Here is a 12,884-nt window from a genome sequence, read left to right as displayed (position 1 = left end):
TACCGGGTTTAAGTCGTGCCTAAGACGTGCATAGGAGAAAAGAGGTGCAGTGGCGCGAAGGATCGCGATAGAGCCATTTCGTAATATCCACTGGCTTGATCCAAAAGGCAAACCACCATGCAACATGACAGCTTCTGGGACGAATAAGGTTGGTCAATTCAGAACGTAGTAGCAGGTGCCTGGCAATGAAGTTGTCTTTGATAGGGGTCATTCGTCAATCATGGGGGCTTGCCACTTTCCCCTTCTAGGTACGGTCTGATGCATCAGCCGTCGATGTGCACACTGACGACGCTTACACATACATATGCGAGTCAACTTGCAAGTTACCTAACGAGCTACAAAATGCCCACTAAGGTACCTCTACTAGATAGATAGATAGACAGACAAATAGACTTCTGCAGCCATCAATCAGTATACTCAGGTTGATTATAATGACGGACGAACAAGTCTGGTATAAATTGTGGCTTCTGCTTCGTTGATTAAACCGTCCGTTAAAACCGTCCGAGACTCAGATGAGAAATCAATGAGTGGCTGCGATGGAATTATGCAAGCTGCATGCACTCCTGTCTGAATTTTATGTCGTATCCCATTGCCAACTGGTCCATTTCGTCTTCCAGAGCCCTTCTTCTGCCCGTGAGTTACCAACTGAGACCAGGGGCGGATGCAACGCATCCAATACCTATTAGTAACGGAGAATAAATAATTCGGACGTGATCGGATCTCCTATCCTTCGATTGCCTATAGGTTAGTTATGGCCATTCAGAAAATTCTAGTAAGGGATCTAAGAAATTGTGGCTTGGTTTTAGGTGTATGAGTTGCGAAGCCTACGAAATCTATTCGGTCTTTAAGGAACTCGTTTTTTCCATTAGTTGCTTAGCTAGATCAACTCCTTGAGACGTTCTAACACGCCTTCCTTACCGAATCATGCCTCGTTATTGGACGGTCAGCTTATGTGTAATACCCCTTTTTTCCCCAGAAAGAAACAAGCAACACGAAGCTTACTAGCAGGTGGAAGTGTGCATTATAAACCAACGACATCTACCTACCACTGCCACACTGGAACATCGGTTTCTTTTTTTCCTTTTTTTTTCTTTAAAAGTTTTATTCATACCTCAAATGTACGCGTACCTATTATGCGTACTAAGTAGCCTAAAAATTGGACATGACTCGTCTGCTTGTTTATTTAAATATGCTAACAACCCTCTTATGATAGTGATGACTTCCTGACTCGCAGACTCGTCGGCTTTGCTTGTGGATGAGATACTAGATAATAGATCTGCCAACCTATAGCGGTCCGGGATATGTTCTCCATCGGTTCGATCTCCATGCAAATGCAGCGGAACGGCTTATGACTCCTAATCTTTTTCCACCACTCAAAAGGGCTCCATCATATAAAATAAAGCCGCATCTTCTGAGCTGTGCATCGCAATTCCAAGGCTGCGATCCAAATAAAGATTGGGAATGATGTACCAAGTTGAACTTTTGCGCTTTCGTACCTTGATTGATCATTGATGCTTGCGGCATGTACAGCCATGATCCCTGGTATGATCCTTGATATGGAGATATGTACCTAGGTACCTACCAAGCTGCTTGGAAAGCCAAGTCCAATGGACCCAAAACTGAACGGTATCGAAATGGATACGAACCTGCGAATTTGGGGGATGGACTGGGTGGAGGGCACTTGCCTAGATGGCCCAGTAGCTCAGTAGCCCAGACAGCCCAGAATCCAGATACCTATCCGGATAGCGACTTCTCCATACAAATGTAAGGTAACCAAGGCGGTAGCTACGTAAGTTTTATTAGTTGGTAGCCTCAACATTACATCTTTCCACCATCCGTGGATTTTTAGTTTATTTTCTCTAAGTTAATCTAGAGCAACCATGGAAGGCCGTTAAACCGTACCGCCTCTTTCCTGTCCTCACCCCCGAACACCACGCAAACTACCTACTTTGTACCTAATTACCAAACTACCTACCTCTTACCAAACGAGCGAAGAAGGAAAAAAAAAAAACTAAACTCTTCCACCAAATCACCTTGCATGCCAGGCCTGCCAGCGCATCAACTCAAGCTCGGGAGACATCCTAAACGACCATACAGCTTTCAAGAGCTTACCAGGGGCGGGTCTTCCCATGTTAATATTATCGAATGGCTTTCTAAAAATCCTTTTTTCGACTACTGTGTGTGTACGTCTGCACGCTCGCACACGCTTGCAAGCCTACCCACCCCCCACACTCTCGCTGCTACCTCACCATCGATCATTGGCGTCCAATTACTTAGACTGTAGAGGCTCGAAGCCTGAGTCGCCTAGGGTTAGGAGGGTTCAAGGCAACCCAAGCTAATTCGACAACGTAGCCCGGAAAAGAACCCTTGCTCGGCTTGACCTACCTACTTTCATCATTTTGTATTGTACAATATTCTATCGGCGCCTGAATGTCAGGGTGATGTTCAGAAGATGCAGGAAGAGGAGGAACCCCTTGGTGTGACGTTGGCAACCCATAATTTTGAATCCCAGTCCAGTCCAAGTCCAACGAGACACCAGCCGCCGAAGCGCTATCACAACTACCACCACCAACAGCAGCAGCAACAGCCACAACAACAGCAACAACAGTACTATTCTCACCCAATTTCTAATCTAGCAGCCTTTGACTCCTCCGCATACGACGATCACGTCTACGAGTCCAATTTTAACCAGCCTCCCATACTGTCCTCCCCCGAATTCGCGTCCTATGCCTCAAGTAACTTCCACGCCGCACATGCGAACGCGACCAGTGTCGAGCCCGTGGCCGTCGTAGATCCGGACGATTTCTACAGGGACTATCGTAGTATAGACTCGACCCACCAAGAATTAATGGCGTCAACTTTGCCTGCCCCAAGGCAAGACCAGAATCTTTCGTTACGATCAAACGGGAACGGACCGCCTCCGAAGCACCCCGCTGTATCTGCCACTAGGAGACCTGCTACACGATCCGTATCGGCCCCCGTTGATGATAAACAGTCTGGGAATGTTCCAAAGTCGAGAGCTGCAGCCACCTCCCCGTATGGGGGCCGTAGCGGTCCTCAGACCAGCGTGAAGGATTTAAAGAAAAGGTTTGACCAAAATGCGGCGCAGTCGAGTAATTCCACCGCCCGCAAGACCACAACTACCCCACGCATTCCAATCAGAGAGACATCTTCATCGCCGAGGTACCGTACAGTAGGTGGTTCTTCTCCAACAAATGGTCAACAGTCATACGCAGCGTTGCGGTCCTCCGTAACGCGTGACTTAGACTCTGGAACAGGATCATCGTCGGTGACGCGGGTAACACAAAGGGACAAATCAGTCGTCGAGGACCAGTTATCCAATAATTCGCAATCCTTCGCGAGCCGTATAGCGAAACCTCGAGCCTCGGTCGGGTCCCACGTCCAAGCATCAAAATCCACCAGCAATCTCTCACCAGCTCACTCACCAATCTCGATTACGCCAGTCCCCCACCCTCGTAACCTTCTATTCGGCGAGATAGCGCCTGGAGAGCTAGATACCGGGTCGGCAGGCTATGGGATCGAGGGTGCTAGGGCGAGACGAACTTCCGAATCGAATCTTCATAATCCACATCGCCTACGTCAGCGGAGCTTCTCACATACCGATGTTGAACCGCCTTCGCCAAGTGATTGGTATCGTAACGTGGATGAGAGCTCTGCAATCCAAGACGGTCCCGAGGCCAAAAATCTTAATTCCGCTAAGGCCCACAACCGGTCACAGAGTGACATTGCTGGACCTAAGCCAGGGCCAGCGCAGTCCCACGCACCTAAAGTCCCACGCCCTAAGCTCCACATAGATCGGGGATCGTCGTCGACGGCTTCGAGGCTGCCCGTTTCAGTGCGTAAACTTAACAGCCCATCAGGTTCCTCTAGTCCAACATCGACGCGATCAAATTCGCCCTCCACACGAAGACGACCACCTATCCAAGGCAAAACATCTAAATCCATACCAGCTGCACGGGCGAAGACGCCTAATAGTGGCTCTAGCACCGCTAGCAGGAGACCAAATCGATTAAGTTCCGATACGCCCAATAATGGCACAAGGCTTAACGCCTACATTTCGACACCTCCACCAAAATTATCACCGCCATTACGAAGCTCACGGCCTCGTCAGCCAGTTTCTTCGGCGACCACCGCCAGTTCCAGAATGAAGGCTGTCGATAGAGACCGATCGGCGTCGCGAACAGGGGGACGGTCTGGAACGAATTTTAACGATCAAACAGGACGAAGACGGAAGATTTCGGTGGGTCCGATCGACTTCGAATCGCGACGGGAACAGATTAAACGTTCATACACGAAGTCTATTCGAGAGAGCGAAGCTCGGGCGATCGCTAAAAAGCTTGCTGATGATAGGAAGAGAAGAGCTGAAGCCGAGGCCGAGGCTGCAAAGGCTAGACTCGCTGCTGAAAAACAGCGCCTCGAGGAGCAGCGTTTAGAGAAACAACGACTGGAGGAAGAGCGATTAGAAAAACAACGTTTAGAAGAAAGGAGCCGGGAGGAACTTGAGAGCGACCATGTCGAAAGCCCTGTGGGCACTGAAACATCAACCTCCGAGCAAATACCGTTAACGATTACGACGAACCTCGTGCAAACTGGGATGAATACTATTGCAGCACCAGGACCTGACCAAAGGGATTCTCCAACATTGGGAATACCTGGGAGCTTTCCAACCGTGGGAGTCACAGACGATCAAGACGAAGCGCCCCCTTCTGCCATTTCGAATACCACCGAATTCGATAACGAACCACAAACAGACCCTCCGCTACAAGAAATCCCCGTACGGCCAGACGTTAGCAAAGCCGGGACCAAGAACTATACCGACTCGACGCACTCAAAAATAGAGTATCGATCTCCCTTCGAGGATGAATGTATTAATGATAATAGTTACTCCATCAACGTCTCTTTAGATCCGTCTACGGAGGCAAAACCAGAGCGAACGAAACCTATTCCGGTCGCAGACGAACCCGATACGAACCATGCCATTCCAGGCTCTTACCAGGACGATGATGAAGAATACTCCCCTCAACCACCTCCATCCCAGTCGTACCCCACGAAGGTGACCATCATTGGCCGCGATTCAGACTTCTCGCCTTCTTCACGTGTGGTCAATGAGCGTACATATCCGGATTTACCTGACGATCGTGATTTTGGAGACGATTCTCAATTGAATCCCTCGAGTTTGGCTCGTAAGCTTTCCTATGGCAGCAGCCTAGGTCCAAATAAGGAGCAGGCCAGCCCAAGTGCTGGCTTTAGAGAGATGGAGTTCTTCATGAGTTCTATCATTAAGGATGCACCAACTGCTGTCTCTGAGGATCCTAGCCCACAGTTTCCAGATAGCAATCGTGTGGCTAGTCCCGGACAACAGGAAATAGAGGATTCGCGTTTTTCTACGGATTCTCGGAGAACCATGGGCACTGCTCCAAGTCTCACCGTACCTAGGACTTCCGAGTCGATGAATAGGGTGAGCCAAACTACCGTTTGGACCGATTACTCTATCAACACTCAGGACGCGTACTCAGACTATGAACTGAAAAATCGGAATCTACAAAACCGCGACTCAACGTATCGTGATAGTCACTCAATATCGGAATCTAGCTCTATGTCGCAGCCATACCAGTATGATCAAGACTGTAGAGAAACGCCTTGCAGTTCCGAAATGTCTTCTAGCAAACTCCAGGATCGAGACTCAGTACCTCTTCCCTCTCATCAACTCCCAGAGCTCAATACTGGGGATGGCTTTATCATAGACTATGACGATCAAGAAGACGGTCCGATCCCATCACGGCCTAACCATGCTCCACCGCCGCCTCCCGACGTCAGTTCACTACGTGACGTCCCTAGTTCTGCGCCGCAAAGTGAATACTTCGATGATACGAGACCTAATAGTTACGTGCAGCTTGGGAAGGATGATCAGAGCCTATTCTCTGTGGACCCTTCTAGAAGGGAGAGTGAAGATTATGGCCAATCCGAATCTGGCTCTCGTACATTGTACCAAGGCTCCCTCGAGATATCCGAACGTCTTCCAGCCCACTCGATCATCTTGGACAGTCAACAAACTCTGGCAGAAAGTATCGATCAGGGTGAAGATACTACAGGACTTCCGCCAAAGGAAAGAAAGCGACTATTCACGCGACTTGAGACTATTAAAGAGTTAATCGATACTGAGGCATTCTTCGTCAGGGATATGAATATTGTCGAGGAGATCTACAAAGGCACAGCTGAAGCTTGTCCGCAGCTTGATGACCAAACCATTAAATTGATTTTCCGCAACACCGATAAAATAATCAGATTTCATTCGAGTTTCTTAACGGAACTGAAGGAAGGAGTATCTAGCGTTTATACCCCTAAAATACACCGAAACCAAGTACCAAAGGAAACGTCAACACTTCCCGATGGTACCCCTCTTTCATCAATGTCAACAGCAACGTCCACTCCTGCTACGGGTCATTTGAGCGACGGTAGAGATAGGCAAACGTCACTTGGACCGATTTTTATTCGCAACATGGAACAGATGAAAGCGGTACACGAAAGTTTCCTCAAGAACAGCGATCACGCTGCAAAACGATTAATCCAAATCCAAGAAGATCCAACGGTGAAAGTCTGGTTAAACGAATGTAATGAAGTTGCAAGGGATTTGACCAAAGCATGGAATTTAGATTCTCTGCTTATCAAGCCGATGCAGAGAATCACTAAATATCCAAACCTTCTTATCCAACTTCTGCATGAAACGCCCGCAGATCATCCAGATCGACCGTTCCTCGAATCTGCTAAAGTAGCCCTGGAAAATGCCATAGAAGAGATCAACAAAACAAAGAAGAACTTTGAATTGGTTGGGCAGATAGTCGGTAGGAAACGCAAGGAATCCGATGTCAGAGCCGGCTTTGCTAGAGCATTTGGTAAAAGGGTTGATAAGTTACAGGCGACTTACAGGCCGGAAGAAGACTCGGAATACCTCAAACTTCATGAAAGATTTGGGGACGATTACCTTCGATTGCAGGTTGTTCTGAGGGACGTCGAATCTTACACAAGGGACATTGTAGTATACGTCCACGAGTTCTTGCAGTATCTATCGTCGATGGAGCTCGTTATGAGACTTCAACCATCGCCTCACCCTGAGATCGAAAGCAAGTGGGTCCGGTTCAACGTGTCTATGAGAGACATAGAGAAAGTTGCACTGGAGCAGCATGTCAGTTATATCCCTTCTGTGCTCGCTACTGTTGTCTTGGACTAACGTGACATGATCATTTAGCTCTCTCAAATTCGAAAACAAGTCATTGAGCCTTTCGAGCTCGTAATTAAATCATATGGCAATCCATCTTTGGCTATGAAAAAACGAGCCAAACGCCGCTTAGATTACGAGAAGTCAGTCCAACTCAAGAAGAGTGGCAAGAAGATCGACAAGCAACTTTCCGAGTTCATCGAACAGTACGAAGCTTTGAACGAGGCGTTGAAAAAAGAGTTACCCAAACTTTCTGCGTTGACGGAAAAGGTTGGCAAGATTTGTCTCGCAAACTTCGTCACCATACAGACCCAATGGTTTTCTGTATGGAAAGATAAAGTGAAGGTGGTGCTCGAGGATCCCGAAGTACCAGAGGTCGCAGACATTGTCTCCGCGTTCCATCGCGACTTCAAATTCCAGGACGAGCAGATCAACAATATCGGAATCATAAATCCAGCTTCCAAGGGTCGCCCGTCTCAGTCAACCAGCACTGATGGGTCCTTTTTAGGACTTCGTTCCAGGGCTGAATTTTCACCTCGCGGTAGAGGACTGTCCCTAAGCAGCGATGCAGCTCCAAGTTTGCCCACACCTGACTTTATGAAGCGTCATAGTGGCCAATTCACCATTTCACCGACTACTGCTTCCATGCCGAGCCCTCAGCACTATTACCGCGATTACTACGGCGGGGTCAATACACAAGGACGCCCGGGATCCGGCTCGCTTCACACTCCTGAGTCATCTAGCGCCTTTCGGTCGATGGGGCCTGCATCTGTACGACCTGGAACCGGCCAGAGCTATGATTCAACTGCTGTACCAAGGCAAAGCACGGAGTCTGGGGCACACTCAAGGCGTTATTCCAATTCGATGTATCCTTCCCCGCATCAATCAACTGACAACCAACGCTTCTCGGGCATATTCCAGTCAGCACTTCCTCCGTCTGATAGTCAAGAACGGCTTCCACGGCCATCCCAGGCGTCTTCTCGCGCCTCTTCTCGAGAACGGCAGCCCATAAACGGGTATAATGTCCTATGGCTTGCCGCCTCTTTGTTCGAATTTAATATTGAAACTACTAAACATGAAGCCGGGTACCCTTACCTAACGTACCAGGCTGGAGAGGTCTGCTGGTCCCATTCGATAAGCAATAGGTCATGGCTAATCATTATTTATTCTAGATATTCGATGTTATAGCCGAGAAAGGCGAATTATGGCTTGCCAAAAATCAAGACGATCCTAGAAACTTAGTTGGGTGGCTATGGTCGAAGCATTTTGCCAAACTAGCGGACGACTAAGCCGCGTGACTTATCCTACTCTCGACTGGTCATTCTACGTCCAGCGACATCACGAGCATTGATTGCTCACCTTAATTATCCGGCCGTTTTTGGTTCTTATTAGAAAAAATGGTAGACAAAGCCTGCCAAAACAGGCGTTCCAAATCTGTTTCATCTGTAAAAAGAGTTTTCAAGCAAGAGGTATCTAACACTACCACGCTACTGGCGAGGCGTGGGCAAGCGCGGCGTTTTCTCATTTTGGTTGGGTATTATCTACGTACGACGCGACGGGACACGATATTATTCGAAGTACAGGCAAGGTCGAAGAATGGGATCTCAGCAATGAAAGTAACAGAAAAAATATCGCGTCTTTTTCCCCAGACCATGGTATCATGGGACATGCCTGAGTCTCAGGGTCTGCAATGGCATACATTCGATCCGTGGCGGCTAGCTTGGAGGTATCCCATACGGGCCTCTTGTATTTTTGTTATTTAGAGACAGGACTCCGGCGGTGGACGGAATTGGGGACAACTTGGTGGTTTGAGCGCAGGTGACGGATGATATCAAAACTTGCTTTTTAATCCGCGATTCGTGGAAGTTATAATAAATCTTATAACAAACCATCATCTAACCTCCGTAAAGACGTCGTTGTTGTTATGTCTTGGTATAATATTTGGATATGATAGGGATAGGAGAGCATCTAACTAGAAGCATCGGGGTCATAACTCCGGAGTCTAGTCTCATAATCATCCACAGACTCTAGAAGGGGCGGGCAGATTTCAAACGACATTTTCTGAAGGAGTGTTCTACAATAATTTACAAGGTCTATCCACTCCTGCAAACCCGGCAGTCAAACACTTGATTCGATATCCATGGTAATATTGCAACCCAAGTACAGTCAGACATGTGCTTAGATCTCGGACGGGCACATTGATTAGCAAACTCACCGCAAATTTCCAAGCAAAATGCCTCTCCGGCGATCCACTCCTCTTCAACGATCTGACTACCTCGTGCACATCACTGCGGCACGTTGTTTCGTTGGGATGGACGGGAAGCAGGATGGATTATATTAAGTACCAACTCTACTCCACCCACGTGAATCATGACATGAGGGAGGCGGGATGTTGGGACTGCGCTGCGATGAGATGAGGCTGAATGAAGATTACGCTTCCGTGCGGAGTTTGGAACGAGAGCACGGAGCCGTCGGGACCCCATCGCAAGTCGTAGTCCCAGTCCCAGTCCCGTCTTACTCCCTCGTTTTCCTGCCTTTTCTGTTGGTTGTCTGGGTTTGTTTGCATCGTTCTTACATGAACGCATGTATGTATGTCCTAGGTGTATGCAAAAAGGCTTGCCGTTTTTTTATTTGTTTGTTTGCTTGCTCTCTGTTTCCTCTGGCTTATACCGCGCCGCGCTACTACTACTACCACTACTACTACAACAACGCAGCTAACTATCTAGTGCCGCAAATCCACATACGACGCTATGGGATCTCCCATCCAACCCAATGGGACCGCTCGTTTTGCCGAGAGGTTCCACAGACTTGGGAATTAAAGAAGGGGAAAAAAAGGGAAAAAACAATAAGCGTTGCGCGGCGTTCGTACAACAGTTCCAGTTTCTGCTGCGACTCCGTGCTGCGACCTCCATGTGCCTGACGTACCCGAACAGATGGATGTTCCCTCCTACCCGACCTCTCGGGCGCAGGGCACTGTCCATCCGGTGGCCATGGGGGGGCTTTTAGCTCACTTAGCTGCTTAATATCCTGGAACCGATTTTTTGCAAATTGTTTTTTTTGGTTTGGTCCGCAGCCAGGGATGTCGTTCGGCATAGAATCCGGCTCATACAATATCTAGATCCCATCATACGAGGGTTCATTATATCTCATCTATACGTCAATGCGTAGGCGGAGGCGGAGGCTGAGATGACGCTAGAAGTTCGGACTGCCGATTCGTCCTGTCGGTCGTCTTACTATTATGTATACTATGTACATATGTATGGTATATCCTAGCCCAGCCCAAGCCCCTAGAGCTTACGATTTGTCGGCATTTCTCTACTGGCTTATTCGTCTGTCTAAGTTGGGTTTAGAGGTCGGTACTTTGCTCGCCAAGGACCGAAATCTGTCCCCTTGCAGACAAGACGATGGAATCATGGATCTACTTCAGTGGCAGTCTTAGACTAAAACCCATGGAGTTAGTGTACGTTACGTGTATGTACCGTAGTATACAGGTCAGGTAGGTAGGTCAGTTAGGTCGGGCTACTATGCTGCTAAGACGTTTGAGCGACCATGCGGGAATGTTTTCCTTTTCTAGGGGGTGTTGTCAAGTTTTATCTCGATTTAGCCAGTATCAGGTAAAGCTAAGTATGAGACGATGACGAACGCTTCTCATCCCTTTCGACTTAGGATGTTAATAAGCCAATGCGAGAGGAAGATGAATGGTAAGGCACTAGAGGGAAAAACCGGCCTATTGGAGTATTGGTGTAAGGCTTCGTTACAACTTGGAGTAACGAATTGCCGCAATTGGGATCGGTCTTATTGCTGCTGTTGGACAGTTCATATAATATAGGAGACTAGTTCGCTCGGCCTTACCGGTGTAACCCAACATCCAGACGTGTGGGAATACACACATGCCTAGGAGGTTATCAGGTTATGTAGGTAGATAGGCGGTAAGCACTTTGCTGGCGATACATACCCGCGAACCTACCTACCTACAGCGTACCTAAGTATGTACGATACCTAGACAGCTTAGGCACGCTATGAGAGAAGAGGAAAAGGGCATAGACCTCGCGGCGTACTAAAACACTACGACTTGCACGCACATAACAAGCGTACCTAAACCCTCAAGGATTAAATCCAACGGCACGGCACGGCCGAGTTATTTTGCAGCTCGATGGATCAATAAGGACTTATACCTATCTAGGGGAAGATATAATAATGTGCCTAGGTGTGCTTGGATGTAACGTAAGGTCAAGAGTAAGTCGTGGTAGCATATTGCACCATGCGTGACTCGCGTAAACTTCTTGCGAATGCCTTCTCCGCGGACGATACTCGATATCGCTTGATATCGAAAAAAAGATGAGGGAAAGAGGAAAATGCAATAGGGAAGATCTTAACGCATATCGTTCCAAAGTACGCCGATTGTCCGTCGAGTGAGAACATCGAGGGCTAATGGTGTGTGGGTTGGAGCAAGGGGGTTTTGTACATGGAAGATACACTTCTTTTTGGCACGTTCTCAGAGGGGCTGTACGCTGTAAGGTGGCCCTCTCCGCGCTTGGATATGGTTATGGATATGGATATGGAAGATGCAGCAGCGCGAGCCGGGTAAGGCAAGGCAAGGTAAGGCAAGAAGACAGGGCATGGCAGGGCAAAGTTGTTGCGCCGTGGATCTTTTAGGTGGATCGCCTGACCGCCCGCTACAGCAGAGGTAGGTGCTGTAGACATCTAGGGAATAGAACCCTTAGTGTAGTGTTAGCGTCAATGTTAATGTTCATGTAGCGCTGGTGTTGGTAGTAACTTGGTACCTAGGCACTCAACTACCTAGTACTAATTCTATGTACCTAAACAACCTTAAACGTTAGCGGGAAACAGTGGGGTAACAGCGCGAGAAAGACACTGAAAGAGAGACAACAGAAAGACAACATGTACCTACAGAGTACTATACACTAGGTTTGACAGATATTACTTAAAAGAGAGGAGAGATCAACGGATTCGTAGGTCAGTGTGTTAACAGCAAGGATATTATTGGGTTATGATCTCCACCCGTTTGCCAATCACGGATCGTGACCCTTCAAGATTCGGGGCTGGTTCGGGATGCAATGCGATGTTGAGGGTATAGGAAGTATATGTATATGTAGTACTATGTAGGAACAAATCATGATATATGTACCATGTATGGCAATGTATGCTAAGGTGGTCGGAGAGATGAATACGCAGACGAGGGTATTTTGCAGAAAGGGTCCTCCACAATAGATGATATATGACTGATCGAACGCCCTGAGCTGAGCAAGGCGAGCTGGCGAGTTCCTATACTGCTATATATAGGTACCTGCTGGCATATCTGCTGGCATACCTGAGTCCTACATATATACATCGATATATACATCGATATATACATCGATATATACATCCGTATGTTCAGGTAACGAAGCGAGAACCAGAAAAGACCAACCATGGCCTCGAAGCAGGAATTATTACACATTCCGCCCAGACCTGCATGTGATAGCGGTTGCGCAACGAAAGTGACAGAATGACAAGAGTGACAGAAAACCTTATTCATTGACGGGGAGATTTGCGAGAAGCGAGAAAACTGACAAACGACAGAACCCCAGACTGTGGTACTCGGTAGACAAGGCCCGAGATAGCATGGTAACATCGAAGCAACCGT

The 12,884-nt window shown here is 47.9% G+C and overlaps 2 protein-coding genes across 2 annotated transcripts; both read left to right on the top strand.

The window, feature by feature from the left end:
- The first annotated feature begins 1,947 nt into the window (after positions 1-1,947).
- GGS22DRAFT_149950 (uncharacterized protein) lies at positions 1,948-9,141 on the top strand. Its single transcript, XM_047959231.1, has 3 exons — positions 1,948-7,204; positions 7,268-8,353; positions 8,410-9,141. The coding sequence occupies exons 1-3, from the start codon at positions 2,453-2,455 to the stop codon at positions 8,524-8,526; spliced, it is 5,955 nt and encodes a 1,984-aa protein (XP_047823914.1). The 5' UTR covers positions 1,948-2,452; the 3' UTR covers positions 8,527-9,141.
- A 626-nt stretch (positions 9,142-9,767) lies between these two features.
- GGS22DRAFT_149949 (uncharacterized protein) lies at positions 9,768-10,302 on the top strand. Its single transcript, XM_047959229.1, has one exon. The coding sequence runs from the start codon at positions 9,813-9,815 to the stop codon at positions 10,155-10,157; it is 345 nt and encodes a 114-aa protein (XP_047823913.1). The 5' UTR covers positions 9,768-9,812; the 3' UTR covers positions 10,158-10,302.
- Positions 10,303-12,884: the final 2,582 nt, after the last annotated feature.

Source organism: Annulohypoxylon maeteangense (genome assembly GCF_022496945.1).
Source record: "Annulohypoxylon maeteangense strain CBS 123835 unplaced genomic scaffold GGS22scaffold_1, whole genome shotgun sequence".
Classification (NCBI taxonomy): domain Eukaryota; kingdom Fungi; phylum Ascomycota; class Sordariomycetes; order Xylariales; family Hypoxylaceae; genus Annulohypoxylon; species Annulohypoxylon maeteangense.
Note: the sequence above shows the minus strand (reverse complement) of the source record. Positions and strands in the feature narration are given on the sequence as shown.

What these genes read in the sequence shown, in the direction of transcription:
- GGS22DRAFT_149950 (XM_047959231.1), top strand. Translation starts at nt 2,453, where the DNA reads ATGCAGGAAGAGGAGGAACCCCTTGGTGTGACGTTGGCAACCCATAAT. An exon ending in AAGTTGCACTGGAGCAGCAT is followed by an intron (nt 7,205 to 7,267) that starts GTCAGTTATATC and finishes ATGATCATTTAG; the next exon opens with CTCTCTCAAATTCGAAAACA. An exon ending in TAACGTACCAGGCTGGAGAG is followed by an intron (nt 8,354 to 8,409) that starts GTCTGCTGGTCC and finishes TATTTATTCTAG; the next exon opens with ATATTCGATGTTATAGCCGA.
- GGS22DRAFT_149949 (XM_047959229.1), top strand. Translation starts at nt 9,813, where the DNA reads ATGAACGCATGTATGTATGTCCTAGGTGTATGCAAAAAGGCTTGCCGT.